This window comes from Salvelinus sp. IW2-2015, linkage group LG7, assembly GCF_002910315.2.
Source record: "Salvelinus sp. IW2-2015 linkage group LG7, ASM291031v2, whole genome shotgun sequence".
Lineage (NCBI taxonomy): Eukaryota > Metazoa > Chordata > Actinopteri > Salmoniformes > Salmonidae > Salvelinus > Salvelinus sp. IW2-2015.
Genome location: NC_036847.1, coordinates 227796 through 245215, shown reverse-complemented (window position 1 = coordinate 245215; position 17420 = coordinate 227796). Strand labels below are relative to the sequence as shown.

The following is a 17420-nucleotide window of genomic DNA, read 5'->3' as shown; positions in this document are numbered from 1 at the left end:
CYAGGAACTTAAAACTTTCCACCTTCTCCACTACTGTCCCGTCGATGTGGATAGATCTGCAGAGAAGATTGAGAGAAACTCCCCAAATACAGGTGTAGCATCCTACCCAAAAACACTTGAGACTGTAATCACTGCCAAAGGTGCTTCAACAAAGTACTGAGTAAATGGTCTGAATGCTTATGTAAATGTGATATTTCCGTTTTTWWWTTTTTTATAAAATTGCTACAATTAAAACAAACTGTTTTTGCTTTGTCATTATGGGGTAATGTGTGTAGATTGATGATGGGGGAAAAAACATTTCAATCAATTTTAGAATAAGGCTGTAATGCAACAAAATGTGGAAAAACTGAAGCAGTCTGAATACTTTCCAAATGCAGTGTATATCAAAAATTGTAACAAAAGAGGAATAAAATACACAGGAAGTAATATCAATGTGCAGGGGTACGAGGTATTTGAGTAAGATACCGATTTAATTTTCTTTCCCATGTCTCATCTCCTTTAGACACTTAATTGGAGAGTCAGGGAGACAAGCAAGGACTAAGACTACAAAGGGTTGCTTGTACCTCTACCTGTACTGTATTATTAGACATTGTCGTTGATGTTTCTGTTGGAGATGGACAAAKAAATATTTTTTAGGCAACTGGAAATAAAACGGACATCTTATCCTGGAATAATTTGCATTTAAAAGTAATGAATTTAGTCAAAGAAATTGTGAATCCTGCACTACCATAATGTTTTATTAATGAGCCATACATGTATTATACTGGATGACTGGACACTTCATTTGAATGTTACAAGGTCTGTAAAATGTCGACTAAGTGAAGTCCTATGGGAGATCCAATCCCATATAACTCAATAGCTGAAAGCCATGTCTAATCAATTGAAGAGTTTGAGAAGTACATTTTCTCCTCTATACATACAGTATCTAGACAGACAGGCCCACATTAATAAAATAATTAGATGGTCCTTCTCCCTGGTAACAGGACAATTGTTGGTCATTAGCTAATTGAGCTGACAAAGATAGAGGATTTGTGCAACCTCAGCCAGTATCCTAGAGCCACCTCCACCTGCGTGAATAGTAGCGTGAAAGTAAGTGTCCACTAACATGATATCACACATCTGGATTATTTTAACTCCATGTAGTGAGACACCGAGGAATCTCTGTTGCCTGAATTTCAGCTTTATGCCTCAGAAGCAAAAAAGCCTTCAATCATGGAGTGCCACAAYCGTATCGCCAGCCCAAAATAATGAGGAAAAGGAGGAGAAAGTGTTATCTTTCAGCTGCCATTGAAATAGGTTAATGAGGGAGGAAATGTCCCCATTTTGACTGAACAAAGAGCTTGTCATTCTCTCCTCATATGATTACTGTCTTTTTGTGATGGGATAGAGGAGGGCTTGTGAGTTTCTAATGAGTCTGTACTGTATATGAGTATGATGAGTGCAGTATGAATCGGTACTGTATCCACTCAACTCAGATGCCGGAGCCGGTCACTAGAGGAATTTGATTTGTTCCACTCATGGTGTGGGGTACATTACTGTACTTGTATAAAGCTTGTACTGCCATGCCACAGTTAAACATTTTCATATTTAATCAGTATTGATTTGTGTTTGTTCTCCAGGCACCATCGCTGGGCACTCTGATGGGGGTGTACCTGCCCTGCATCCAGAATATCTTTGGTGTGATCTTGTTCCTGCGGATGACCTGGATGGTGGGCATCGGAGGGGTCTTTGGCTCCTTCATCATCGTCTTCATGTGCTGCTCCACGGTGAGTCACAGCTCTGGACCATATTATTTTCACTCTCTCTCTCTCTCCTGTTCTCCTCCTTCTTTTTTTTCTTCCCCTCAAACTCTCTCTCTCTTTATATCACCCTCCATGTTTCCCTTTCCATGTGAAAGCTCTTTTTCTCTTTGGCCCTTCCTTCCACTTTGTCTCTCCCCTCCCCTCTATCCTCTCTCCATCATTGTAAGTATGGGCACTGTGCCAGCCAAAGCAGAAAGAGAGGCACGTTTGCAGCACTGATAGGGATATACTCAACGCCACTTCAATTTGAATTATGTTTGATGTCCCAAAGCTCTCCCAGTTGAGTAAATCCTAGCTTAATCCTATTTTGACCTGAGGTAGCCCTGAAAGCTTTACAGAATACATGTACTATTCATCCCTTAACTTACTTACATAAATAGCTTCTTTTTTTTAAAGTGTTGTATATTTTCAGATTCCATCACATTCCGGTTCACAGTAATTTCATCATTTTCTACTGAAAATAATTATTGAACCCACAAGAACGGTAACTTAAATGTCATAATGCATTTAGAATGTGTTTATCCAAACAGTGTTCCTTTTGGTTTGCGCCCCAAAGAGACTGAAAGCCTTGGTACTTAGTACTAGCCTTGAGAACTATCTCCCCCATGAGCCAATCCCCAAACACTAGATGACTGCGCTTGCCCACGTCTGTCACTGATCCAGTGACAAATGAAGGCTGGCTAGCGCTCTGAGCTGCGATCAGCTCAATGACTGCCGATTAGCATGTCAGCAGCAGCACTGACCCTGAAGGCAGATATAACCCGTCCCGAACTGATCAAAGACAGCATCAAACCCCAACAACTCTGATTCAGCAGTGAGCTCAGGACTATAAAGAACTGTTCCTTGGGGCAATACATAAAGGTGGTGACCAGTTGGACCTCTGTTCCAGTCCCACCCCAGGGATAGTAGAGGGCTGTGTGTCACATTACTAACACACTAGAAGACCCTGAGCAGCAAAGCCTGCTCTTTGTTCTGCAGTCTGTGGAAATGCATGTGGAGATCCATCAGATGTGTTGGATAGAAAAGACAGCAGGATGGGAGAAGTGCCTGAGCTATCTTATTATAAGAGATGTGTGTGTGCTTCCCAACCCAACACTGATTTGCCACTTCATGTATTTCATGTCTTGTTATGCTTTGTACATGGTGATCAGTTCACATCACCATCAATTTACACATATCATTTATCCTCACTTGATAAGGGGTAACCTGATCTCAGTTCTGTGCCAAAGAGCATGACTTAAATAGCAGCATAGACCAAAATGTCATACACTCTAAATTGTTGTTACCCAAAATTACAACCAACTAATTGCAGCATTACCACAAAAATGGAAGAGGCAAGTGGAAGGGGGAAAAAGTAAGGTACTTGTCTGTCGTCCCTGCATTAAAGACCAAAAATGGTTAAAGAAATTTGTGATAAATAAAAATATATACCAGTTTCATTTAAGGACCAAAAAATTGACAGAGGTGCCATCTAAATTGCTAAATATTTGGGAAGAGGTGTACCGATTCCATGGCACATGGTTTATGAATTGACACACAAAACGACACCGGATTCAAAACTTAAACAAGAATTTTGTATAATACATATATATTTTTTCTTTAATTTACAATCTGTAGAAACTATGAGATGAGAAAGGTTCAGTACTTTTGTGAAGCATCACAGCACAGTTGAAAAATATCCAAAATGGATGGTGTTAAGCAATAGATGGGAGTGGTTGAATGGAGCTGAAGGGTGAGACTAATAACAACAAGATAACAAATGTAAAACACACTGGGTCTSTAAAATGTGTATAGGTTCAGAACTTTTTTGAAATAGCACAGTTACAAATATAAATCAACTGGATGGACATCAGAAATAGAGGAAGGCCAGGACTAACAACAAACAAAATATAATTATTTTAAAATATATTGTTTCTGTAAAATGTGTATAGTATGTATAAACTGAAGGTAGAAGTCTAAGTGTTATTGTTATTTAGTTCACTCCAATTGGGGGAGGGGTGGTAGGGTTTGTGGGGAATAATAAAGGTATATTCTAAAAACAGTGTGTATGTGTATATATGTATATATGTATGTGTGTGCATATACAGTTAAAGTCGGAAGTTTACATAAACCTTAGCCAAATACAATTCAACTCAGTTTTTCACAATTCCTGACATTTAATCCTAGTAAATATTCCCTGTTTTAGTTCAGTTAGGATCACCACTTTATTTTAAGAATGTGAAATGTCAGAATAATAGTAGAGAGAATGATTTATATCAGCTTTTATTTTGTAATCACATTCCCAGTGGGTCAGAAATTTACATACACTCAATTAGTATTTGGCAGCATTGCCTTTAAATTGTTGACCCATTTGCGACCAAGCTTTAACTTCCTGACTGATGTCTTGAGATATTGCTTCAATATATCCACATAATTTTCCTGCCTCATGATGCAATCTATTTTGTGAAGTGCACCAGTTCCTCCTGCAGCAAAGTACCCCCACAACATGATGCTACCACCCCCATGCTTCACGGTTGGGATGGTGTTCTTTGGCTTGCAAGCCTCACCCTTTTTCCTCCAAACATAACYATGGTCATTATGGCCAAACAGTTCTATCCTTGTTTCATCAGACCAGAGGACCTTTCTCCAAAAAGTATGATCTTTGTCCCCATGTGCAGTTGCAATCTGTAGTCTGGTTTTTTTATGGCAGTTTTGGAGCAGTGGCTTCTTCCTTGCTGAGCGGCCTTTCAGGTTATGTCGATATAGGACTCGTTTTACTGTGGATATAGATACTTTTGTACCTGTTTCCTCCAGCATCTTCACAAGGTCCTTTGCTGTTGTTCTGGGATTGATTTGCACTTTTCGCACCAAATTACATTCATCCCTAGGAGACAGAACGCGTCTCCTTCCTGAGCGGTATGACGGCTGCGTGGTCCCATTGTGTTAATACTTGCGTACTATTCTTTGTACAGATGAACGTAGTACCTTCAGGCATTTGGAAATTGCTCCCAAGGATGAACCAGACTTGTGGAGGCCTACCATTTTTTTCTGAGGTCTTGGCTGATTTCTCTTGATTTTCCCTTGATGTCAATCAAAGAGGCACTGAGTTTGAAGGTAAGCCTTGAAATACATCCACAGGTACACCTCCAATTTACTCAAATTATGTCTATTAGCCTATCAGAAGCTTCTAAAGCCATGACATCGTTTTCTGGAATTTAAACTTCTGACCCACTGGAATTGTGATATAGTGAGTTATAAGTGAAATAATCTGTCTGTAAACAATTGTTGGAAAAATTACTTGTGTTATGCACGAAGTAGATGTCCTAACTGACTTCCCAAAACCATAGTTRGTTAACAAGAAATTTGTGGAGTGGTTGTAAAACGAGTTTTAATTACTCCAACCTTAGTGTATGTAAACATCCGACTTCAATTGTATGTAGATAGATAGTAATATATTTACCCCAAAAATATATGGGGGATTGGAAATGATGGAGATAATTACATTGATGGAAGCTACAATCTATCTGCAATATTAAAGCTGATCCGCCGCAACCCCCCCAAAAAACAAAAAAAATGAATATTGTTGTCTAAAGTGCTGGGAAAGTCGTAAAAAGTTAGGGGGGGTAGTTAATGTGGTTAATAAAACAGCTGTATCAACAGATTAGTAGAATATATTTTTGTTCTCATTTCAGATATGAATAGCAGAGAAGTAGAGGAATATTTCATATACTCTAACTTTTATCTAGGTCGTTGGGAAAGTGGTCAAAATAGCTGATTTGTGTCAAAAGTTACGTTGTTTAGAGTGAATAGAATAGAATGCTGGGAGTCACAATGTCACACTGAGCCCTGTACAATGTTGAGGAAATCCCATGAAAGATTGACAAAAAGCTTAATAGTTTAAAAAGTTGAAAATATGTCAAAAAGTTGTATACAAGCAACTTAATCAAGACCGGTCTACAAGTACTAAAGTCTGCACAGAGTTTCTAGCTTAAACGGTGTAAGAGGAGTAGCGTTCCAAATAATAAGAAGAAGTATGATGTAGATTTAAAGTGGGACGTTTGCTGTCACAAGTCCCATTAATTAGGGCCTTATCTGTGGTCCTCAGGTAGCATTACCAACTGATTAGGAGTCACTGAGCAGTGCCACGCCACCACGCCTTTTGGATAGTGATGTGCAGTTATCAAACGATTCCTTCTTTTTGAACTACTCTTTTCACTGACTCGAGAGTCATGATTTGTTTTTCTGAGTYATTTGTTCATTTTAGTCGTTCGTTTGACCTGCTGGCCACACACGCTCCTCCGGCTTAGCGGCTCCAGAGACGTGCTCTGACCAACAACTGAGCATAGAGAACAAAAATACATGTTTAGAACTAATAATTGATCCCATGGTGCATGAATGTATGCAATTAATTGATTATTGAATGTTATGGACATAGCTTTGTAGAACAAAAACATATATAGCCTCTGCTCAACAAACTTGAACTTGGGAACAAATWGTTTGGGGGGCTACAAATGATATTGTGCCTATCACCCTCACGGCAAGAAATGCATTCCGCCAAAAGTCATTCGCAATCTAGTCTGGTTGCGGCCACAACTAGATCTTGTTTCAAATAGATCAATACATCATCTTATTTGTATGCCGAGCAATCAACAAATGTACATTGTTTAAAGCACACTTTTACAAGTCTCATACACAAATGACAAATCCAGTAAGCACCCTATGGTTAACGACATGTGAACGAGAGACGATTAGTTGTCAGAGAGACGAATTTCCCTTCACTACTGTTGGGCCCTGAGAGGGTCCCCTCTGCACTTACTCCTCACCAGATTACACACACGCACACGCACACGCACACGCACACACACAGCTCCAGGCATATACACTGGAAACACAAACGGAAGAGTCACTTTACCCCTACCTACATGTACAAATTATCTCGACTAACCTGTACCCCTGCACATTGACTTTTTCAACGTTTTGTTACGTTACAGCCTTATTCTAAATTGTTAATCTTTCCCTCATTCCTGACTAGTCTTCCCTGCCGCTGAAGAATATCCCCACAGCATGATGCTGCCACCACCATACTTCACTGTAGGGATGGTGCCAGGTTTCCTCCAGATGTGACGCTTGGCATTCAGGCCAAATTGTTCAATCTTGGTTTCATCAGACCAGAGAATCTTGTTTCTCATAGTCAGAGTCTTTCGGTGCCTTTTGGCGAACTCCAAACGGGCTGTCATGGGCCTTTTACTGAGAAGTGGCTTCCGTCTGGCCACTCGACCATAAAGGCCTGATGGGAGAACCTTCCAGAAGGACAGCACTCCACCAATCTCCACAGAGGAACGCTGGAACTCTGTCAGACTGACCATCGGGTTCTTGGTCACCTCCCTGACCAAGGCCCTTCTCCCCCGATTGCTCAGTTTTGCCAGTCGGCCAGCTCTAGGAACATTCTTGGTGATTCCAAACTTCTTCCATTTAAGAATGATGGCGGCCACTGTGTTCTTGGGGACCTTCAATGCTGCAGACATTATTTAGTACCCTTCCTCAGATCTGTGTCTCAACACAACCCTGTTTCAGAGCTCTATGTACAATTCCTTGAACCTCGTGGCTTGGTTTTTGCTTTGACATGCACTGTCAACTGTGTGACCTTATATAGACAGGTGTGTAACTTTTCAAATCATGTCCAATCAATTGAATTTACCACAGGTGGACTCCAATCAAGTTTTAGAAAAATCTCAAGGATGATCAATGGAAACAGGATGCACCTGAGCTCAATTGCGAGTCTCATAGCAAAGAGTCTGAATACTTATGTAAATAAGGAATTTCTGTTTTCACTTTGTCATTGTGGGGTATTTATTGTGTGTTGATTGAGGGTTTATTTTTATTTGATCGATTTTATAARACGGCTGTAGCGTAACAAAATGTGGGAAAATACCAGGGGTCTGAATACTTTCCAAATGCACTGTAGCCTCTTTATTGTTATTTTATTGTGTTACTTTTATTTTATACTTTAGTTTATTTTGTATATATTATCTTAACTCTATTTCTTCAACTGCATTGTTGGTTAAGGGCTTGTAAGTAAGCATTTCACGGTTTTCGGCGCATGTGACAAATAACATTTGATTTGATTTATTGTTTGAGCTCAATCATCTCTCTTTTTTGTTATGTCACACTTTTTTTGTCTCTCCGTGACTTCTTCTCTCTCCCTCTGTCCTGAGATCTATTTTCTTCAGTGTCTCTCTGTATCCATCTCTTTCCCTTTCTCCAGATATCTTGTTCTCTCTCCGTTCGACTCTTCCCTGATCTGTTCAGTATTTGTCTCTATCTAGCCTTCTCTCTCTCTCCCCATGACTAGCTCTATCTTTCTTTGGCTAACTACCCCTCTCTCTTTTAATGATTGCCTCTCTCTAATACCATCCCTCATGCTCTACCTCCTTTTTTTTACTTTGTCCTTCTCGCCTTCTTCCTGACACCCCACAACTTTCTCTCTCTTCTGTCTTGTTTATTTACTGTCACCTTTCCCCTCTCACAGGCACCCTTCTACTCCTCTCATTCTCTATCTCTCATGATTCCATTCTTACGAGTGTAATTCCCCCTCCTTCTTTTCCCACCTCTCTCCATATCTGTCCCTTTCATTCTCTCTCCACTCTCCATTCTCACCCCCCTTCCTGCCCTCTCTGTCTTCCTACATCTCCCCCCTCTCTCTCTCCTCATTGTCATTCTGCCTTGTAGTTTTGTGAAATGCCCTACCTGCACTGAGCTTTAGCAGAGATGGTTGGTCTGCCTACCCAAACATATAAATGATTAATCCTTTATTTAGCTGATGCCCTTTTCTCCTCTGGGGCATTGGCACCCAGCTGAAAGGGCAGATTAAATAAGCAACACAGATTGGGTATACATAAACCACTGATCCAGGGTCAGCTATTTTTTCACCCATCGAACGGGTATGGTTATTTGGAGGTAGTGTCATCTGATCCTAGATCTGTGGTTAAGGGAAACTTCTATGTCAAGCCTGCAGATTATTCACACCTTAGATATAAATATTGAAACTATTGATTGCTGTGATCTTCATCAAGGATGTTGATTAGATTGATGAGGCGTCAGTTTAGTTCAAGGTTGCATTGTGTATGTTGTCATGATCGATCATCAGCCAAATAGCTAAGAAACTGTTTGGAACCATCCTCCCAAAGTTCATATTCATACGGAAGTTTGGCATAAGGATGGAGCATCACAAACAATATATTATTAAGATCAGGCACCACATGCTAAAATTACAATTTTGAGATTTTGGGATATTTTGGTCCAWTAATATTAGTATTTTCAAAAAGTAGAAGTAAAAATGTCCAAAGTTTATGAAAGTGTATACTTTTGTTGCTTAATTATACTACTCTCAAAAAAATGTATTGAAGTGTCACCACCTGTAAATGGACATACATGCATAATTTCAAAGCTCACTACATTGAATCACACATCATTTCATAGAGAATGTTACGAACTCATTATGTAGTAACTTAGTTTGGAGAGATGGTGATTGGGTCTAAATAGGTGTTTATCATTTGGTAGTCTAAATTCAGTGTACTTATCTTTAACTGCCATTTTCCAAAAGGCAGACTCTTCCCACATGCCAACAAATTTTTCTCAGCCTCAGAACCATCTGCATTCATCAAATGTTGTGTATTTCTCATTAGACATGTTCTCCAGACTTACACTTAGGGAATTGTTCCGGCGCCGACAGAGATGGCCGCCTCGCTTCGCGTTCCTAGGAAACTATGCAGTATTTWGTTTTTTTACGTGTTATTTCTTACATTGGTACCCCAGGTAATCTTAGGTTTTATTACATACAGTCGGGAGGAACTACTGGATATAAGAGCAACGTCAACTTACCATCATTCCAGGAATAAGACTTTCCCGAAGCGGTTCCTCTGTTTTGCCCACCACCCAGGACAATGGATCGGATCCCAGCCGGCGAACCAAAACAACATCGCRGTAAAAGGGGCAGACGAAGCGGTCTTCTGGTCAGGCTCCGGAGACAGGCACATCGCACACCGCTCCCGAGCACACTACTCGCCAATGTCCAGTCTCTTGACAACAAGGTTGATMAAATCCGAGCAAGGGTAGCATTCCAGAGAGACATAAGAGACTGTAACGTTCTTTGCTTCACGGAAACATAGCTCACTCGAGACACGCTATCGGAGTCGGTACAGCCAGCTGGTTTCTTCATGCATCGCGCCGACAGAAACAAGCATCTTTCTGGTAAGAAGAGGGGCGGGGGGGTATGCCTTATAATTAACGAGACGTGGTGTGATCATAACAACATACAGGAACTCAAGTCCTTCTGTTCACCTGACTTAGAATTCCTCGCAATCAAATGTCGACCGCATTATCTACCAAGAGAATTCTCTTTGATTATAATCACAGCCGCATATTTTCCCCCCCAAGCAGACACATCGATGGCCCTGAACGAACTTTATTTGACTCTATGTAAACTGGAAACCACGTATCCTGAGGCTGCATTCATTGTAGCTGGGAATTTTAACAAGGCTAATCTGAAAACAAGACTCCCTAAATTCTATCAGCATATCAATTGTGCTACCAGGGCTGGTAAAACCCTAGATCATTGTTATTCTAACTTCCGCGACGCATATAAGGCCCTCCCCTGCCCTCCTTTTGGAAAAGCTGACCACGACTCCATTTTGTTGCTCCCAGCCTATAGATAGAGACTAAAACAGGAAGCTCCCGCGCTCAGGTCTGTTCAACGCTGGTCCGACCAATCTGATTCCACGCTTCAAGATTGCTTCGATCACGTGGACTGGGATATGTTCCGCACTGCGTCAAACAACAACATTGACGAATACGCTGATTCGGTGAGCGAGTTTAATAGCAAGTGCATCGGCGATGTCGTACCCACAGCAACTATTAAAACATTCCCAAACCAGAAACCGTGGATAGATGGCAGCATTCGCGCGAACCTGAAAGCGCGAACCACTGCTTTTAACCAGGGCAAGGTGACCGGAAACATGACCGAATACAAACAGTGTAGCTATTCCCTCCGCAAGGCAATCAAACAAGCTAAGCGTCAGTATAGAGACAAAGCAGAGTCGACGCAATCGCAACCACACTGCACACTACCCTAACCCATCTGGACAAGAGGAATACCTATGTGAGAATGCTGTTCATCGACTACAGCTCAGCATTTAACACCATAGTACCCTCCAAACTCGTCATCAAGCTCAAGACCCTAGGTCTCGACCCCGCCCTGTGCAACTGGGTACTGGACTTCCTGATGGGCCGCCACCAGGTGGTGAGAGTAGGTAACAACATCTCCACCCCGCTGATCCTCAACACTGGGGCCCCACAATGGTGCGTTCTGAGCCCTCTCCTGTACTCCCTGTTCACCCACGACTGCGTGGCCATGCACGCCTCCAACTCAATCATCAAGTTTGCAGATGGTAGTGGTAGACTTGATTACCAACAACGACGAGACGGCCTACAGGGAGGAGGTGAGGGCCCTCGGAGTGTGGTGTCAGGAAAATAACCTCTCACTCAACGTCAACAAAACAAAGGCGATGATCGTGGACTTCAGGAAACAGCAGAGGGAGCACCCCCCTATCCACATCGACGGGATAGTAGTGGAGAGAGTAGAAAGTTTTAAGTTCCTCGGCGTACACATCACGGACAAACTGAAATGGTCCAACCACACAGGCAGCGTTGTGAAGAAGGCTCAACAACGCCTCTTCAACCTCAGGAGGCTGAAGAAATGTGGCTTGTCATCAAAAACACTCACAAACTTTTACAGATGCACAATAGAGAGCATCCTGTCGGGCTGTATCACCGCCTGGTATGGCAACTGCTCCGCCCACAACCGTAAGGCTCTCCAGAGGGTAGTGAGGTCTGCACAACGCATCACCGGGGGCAAACTACCTGCCCTCCAGGACACCTACACCACCCGATGTCACAGGAAGGCCATAAAGATCATCAAGGACAACAGCCACCCGAGCCACTGACTGTTCACCCTGCTATCATCCAGAAGGCTAACCGAACAATTTTAAGAGAGTCATAGTTGCTCCCGCCGTTACCCGCCCGACCCAATATTTACACGCTATGCGTGAGGAGCATGAGCCCGGGTCGAGAGATCTGCCCCTTAGGATTTCTTCACTTTGACATCCAGGTCGCACCAACCCRGGCGAGCTTGACAGTTCTACGTTATCTAGGCAGCGCATCTGCCGCCTTCCTTCCGACCGGAGGCCTTACTTCGCGCTATAACCACGATGCAACACACTCGTGGCTTATTAAAGTTCCCCTTTCTCCTCACTGATCTAGTTTTAACCCAGCCTTGGCTGAACGGGACTATGTTCGGCATAATCAACGGACTTCCCTTCTAATGGGCCCTTGGTACGCTCCATATCGGTGATGGACGGTTGGGTAGTTTTACTTCAATGGTTCCCTTAACCCAGCCTATACTCCTTGGAGCAACTGTGTTTGAGATGGTATACGGTGTACTGCGGCCAGGAACAAAAACTCTCTCATGATCGGGCCGAGGGAGAAAACCTGGGGGAACCTAGACTCCTCGGAGTGACCCTTCCTCTACGGCTGTACTGGGTCAAGATAAGAAGATTTCACCAGTGGCACCCATCCCACTGGCGGCACCTTTTTTGTTTGGCAGTCAGGAGGTGCATCCTATGTTACTTAGCTCACATCACGACCTTTTTCCTTATGCCAAAATTCCCTATCGTTTCCGCTCAAGGTCGTACTCATCACCATTATTAGGTGTAGGGGTCCAACATTTCAGCCCCTTTATTTATTGATTCCTTGGGTAGCGCCCTCTCTTCGACCGCTTCTCATACAGAGCACGTAATAACCCCTAGAGTCCGGGGCTTACGATTCCTTAAGAGAGTCATAGTTACTCCCGCCGTTTACCCGCGCTTCATTGAATTTCTTCACTTTGACATTCAGAGCACTGGGCAGAAATCACATCGCGTCAACACCCACCTTGGGCCTTCGCGATGCTTTGTTTTAATTAAACAGTCGGATCCCGTGTGGCTCAGTTGGTAGAGCATGGCGCTTGCAACGCCAGGGTTGTGGGTTCATTCCCCACGGGGGGACCAGGATGAATATGTATGAAKTMTCCAAATTGTAAGTCGCTCTGGATAAGAGCGTCAGCTAAATGACTTAAATGTAAATGTAAGGCGAGGTCAGTACAGGTGCATCAAAGCAGGGACCGAGAGACTGAAAAGCAGCTTCTATCTCAAGGCCATCAGACTGTTAAACAGCCACCACTAACATTGAGTGGCTGCTGTCAACATACTGACTCAACTCCAGCCACTTTAATAATGGAAAATTGATGAAAAAAATGTATCACTAGCCACAATGCCACTTATATAATGTTTACATACCCTACATCACTCATCTTATATGTATATACTGTACTCTATACCATCTACTGCATCTTGCCATCTTTATGTAATACATGTATCACTAGCCACTTAAACAATGCCACTTTTATATGTTTACATACCCTACATTACTCATCTCATATGTATATACTCTATACCATCTACTGCATCTTGCCTATGCCGTTCTGTACCATCACTCATTCATATATTTTCATGTACATATTCTTCATCACTTTACACTTGTGTGTATAAGGTAGTTGTTGTGAAATTGTTCGGTTAGATTACTCGTTGGTTATTACTGCATTGTCGGAACTAGAAGCACCCAAAGCTTTTTTTTTAAAGCACCCAAAGTGCAATTTACATACCTTTCTTTTGTATTTTACAATTAGAAAGATGAAAAAACGTAATTATCCACAATCTGCTATGTGTAAGTCCTGGAGTGTCTTAACAAAATGAAACCAAAAGGCTGAAACATTTATTTGAGTGCTGTGCAAATACTGTAGATGCATATTTCATGAGATGTCATTTCCTATTTTAATACAATATTTCAGAAGAATTTGTAATACAAAAAAGTATTACATTTGTGTCCACATTCAACTGGTAAAAGTTGACTGTGATATGATTAAAGGGGTGTAATTACCCTATGAGGGTGTGGTGCCTTGCCTTAAACTGTTTAACTAAGAATCATCACTCTGCAGCTGAGGGCTAAAATAGATGTAACTGCTCCATTTTATAATAGTGTTCTCTCCCCTCTGTCTCCTCTCAGACCATGCTGACAGCTATCTCCATGAGTGCTATCGCAACAAACGGAGTGGTGCCAGGTGAGTGTGTATCACAGGCACACCTTGGTGCGTGCATGAATGGAAGGTCTGGGTGACGCATGGCAATCTTGTTGTTTTTTCCAACCAGTTAGGTTTTCACATCTGATATGGCTCTGGTCTGTGATAGGACAGTTAATGCTAGCATGGCTAAATCAGAACCACACTGTACTAGCACCCCTTCTATCGTCTGTACAAAGTATGAAAGTGTTGAAGTGTGAAAGTGTGAAACATCAGAAACCTTTCTATTTCTATTCGGAAACTCAAACTATTCTGTGCCTATCCATAGAGGCATGATACTGTATAGAAAGGCTAGGGCTTTTTTCCTGATAAGCTCTATCTAACATGCCTAAGCAATGTCTATGCAGCACTATGTTTCTGTTGACAAACTACTACTTCTGCATATTCAAGCCCGAAGTCTTTAGACTTATGTGCAGACCTGGGGTTTATCATTGAAAACAATATTGCTGAGATAGAGCCGAAAGAGGAATGCCAATGGTTGTGTTTGTGTTTGTGTCTTTCAGCCGGAGGCTCCTACTACATGATCTCCCGTTCCCTTGGCCCTGAGTTTGGCGGAGCTGTCGGAATTTGCTTCTATCTGGGAACTACTTTTGCAGGTGCAATGTACATCCTTGGTGCCATCGAACTTCTGCTGGTAAGGAAAGACGATTGCTATTGTTTTATTGTTTTGTTTGCTATCTGTTTTCTTTCCCCCTGTGCCTTGTGTCCGGCGTTTTATTTTGGGGGCGAGACCACATGCAACAATGATGAATGCAGGAGGAAGATGTTTGTTCTTCTGCCTACAGATTGTGGTGCAATAGATTATGCCAAAAATTATCCATTAAATACAATCAATTATGTTGATATCTTTTCATTTTAGACAAATATGAAAAGTTGTTGCAATTCCTGATAATATCTCAATTATAATTGATTAATCCAGCAAGCTGTCACACTCACAGCAAACTGTTCATTTGTTAGTGCCTTGTCTGTGCCATTATAATGATATAAAAGAAATCCATTATCCACTACATTTATATGATTTCGACAATGTTTGAGATAATATCTGATTTCTATTCCCACACCCTCTCACTCACTCCCTGCTTCCTTTTTTCTCCTCATCCTTTTCTGTCGCTCGCTCCCACTTTCCCTCCATCCTCGTCCCACCATCTGTCATTTTTAACACACCCTTTCTCTCCCTCCATCCTATTCTTACTCTCTTTTCTCTTCCTCTCTCCTTTTCCCTCCACCTCCCTTTCTCTCTCTCCCTCCATCTTTCCCTTCTCCAGATCTACATCCTCCCCCAGGCAGCCATTTTTAAGATGGAGGGTCTGGAGGGGGCTGATATGGAGGCAGCGATGCTGAACAACATGCGTGTATACGGCACCATTGTGCTCAGTTTCATGGCCACGGTGGTGTTTGTGGGGGTCAAATATGTCAACAAGCTGGCTCTGGTCTTCCTGGCCTGCGTCATTCTGTCCATCCTGGCTGTCTATGCTGGGGTCATCAAGACGGCCTTTGAACCCCCTGTTTTCCCGTAAGTTTGACCTGACTGAGCCTTGTGCTGGTGCATGCTGGTGTCCTTTACATGCTCTCCCATACACATTGGTGCTTCCAAAACGTTTTCCTGCTGTTGCTCACTTACACCCAAACCAGACAATGACCCTCAACATGGGGGCCCCTCAGGGGTGCGTGCAAAGTCCCCTCCTGTATTCGCTGTTCACTCACGATTGCATGGCCGCACACGACTCCAACACCATCATTAAGTTTGCTGACGACACAACGGTGGTTGAGCTGATCAACGACGATGAGACCGCCTATACAGAGAAGGTTAGTGACCTGGCAGTGTGGTGCCAGGACAACGACCTCACCATTAACATCAGCAAGACAAAGGAGCTGATCGTGGACTAAAGGAAACGGAGGGCCGAGCACACCCCCATCCACATTGATGGGCTGTAGTGGAGCATGTTGATAGCTTCAAGTCCCTCAGAGTCCATATCACTAAGGTCCACACACCCCAACACAGTCGTGAAGAAGGCACGACAAAGGCTCTTCCCACTCTAGAGGACTGAAACAATTCAGCAAGTTATACAGCTGCACCATCAGAGAAAGGTCCTAAAGATTGTCTCCAGCTACCCAAGTCATAGTCTGTTCTTTCTGCTACTGCACAGCAAGCGGTACCGATGCACCAAGTCCGGAATCAACAGGACCCTCAACAGCTTCCACCCCCAAGACATAAGACTGTCAAATAGTTAACCAATTATAGCTACCCAGACTATCTGCATTGACCCTTTTTGCACTAACTCTTTTAACTCATCACATATGCTGCTTCTGCTAATGTTTATCATCTACCCTGTTGCCTAGTCGCCTTATCCCTACCTGTGTACATATCTACCTCAAACACCTCGTACCCATGCACATCGACTCGTTACTCGAACGCGTGTATATTGCCAAGTTATCGTTACTCATTGTGTATTTATCCCTCATGTTATTAATTTGCTATTATTTAAAAAATGTCTCTCTGCGTTGTTGGGAAGGGCCCGTAAGTAAGCATTTCACTGTTAGTCTACACCTGTTGTTTACGAAGCATGAGACAAATAACATTTTATTTGTTTGGATTTCAGCGACACCTTGCTTGTGCGAGCGTTCCAAAATAAATTGACTTGTACATGTTATTCAATCATTTCATCCACACTCCTTGCGCGCATCTGCAGAGCCCGGCGCTAAAATGTGAATGAAGAGACTGTAACGGTTTTCTTCGTCTGAAGAACAGGAATCAGACCAAAGCGCAGCGTGGTAAGTGTTCATGCTTTTTATTGAAACTGAACACTAATAACAAAATAACATAGAGAATAAACGAAACCGAAACAGTCCTGTCAGGTGCAAAACACTAAACAGAAAATAACTACCCACACCTCTGGCTTGGCCCACTTAGGTGGTGCCTCTAGAGCGGGGACCCTCGCCGCCGACCCCGGACTGGGGACCCTCGTAGCGGGCCCCGTACTGGGGACCCTAGTAGCGGGACCCGGACGGGGCACCCTCGTTGGAGGCTCCGGACTGGACGGCGTCGCTGGAGGCTCTGGACTGGAGGGCGTCACTGGAGGCTCCGGACTGGAGGGCGTCGCTGGAGGCTCCGGACTGGAGGGCGTCGCTGGAGGGAGGAGACGCAGAGACAGCCTGGTGCGTGGGGCTGCCACAGGGCCCACCAGGCTGGGGAGACCTACAGGAGGCCTGGTGCGTAGAGGAGGCACAGGATGAACCGGGCTGTGGGGGAGCACTGGAGCTCTGGTGCGCAGCCTTGGCACCACTCCTCCAGGCTGAATGCCCACCTTAGCCCGGCCGCTCCAGACTGCAGGCACAGGTCGAACCGGGCTGTGGGGGAGCACTGGAGATCTGGTGCTTACCACTTGCACCTCTCTACTTGGCTCAGTGCC

The 17420-nt window shown here is 43.3% G+C and overlaps 1 protein-coding gene across 1 annotated transcript in view; it reads left to right on the top strand.

Annotated features, from left to right (window-relative positions):
- slc12a5b (solute carrier family 12 member 5b) overlaps positions 1-17420 on the top strand; it is a 99665-nt gene that overhangs the window by 58893 nt on the left and 23352 nt on the right. The window contains exons 4-7 of the mRNA XM_070444350.1: positions 1620-1766; positions 13938-13992; positions 14514-14644; positions 15276-15523. Coding sequence (XP_070300451.1) covers positions 1620-1766; positions 13938-13992; positions 14514-14644; positions 15276-15523 — 581 coding nt within the window. The remainder of the gene's footprint in view (positions 1-1619; positions 1767-13937; positions 13993-14513; positions 14645-15275; positions 15524-17420) is intronic.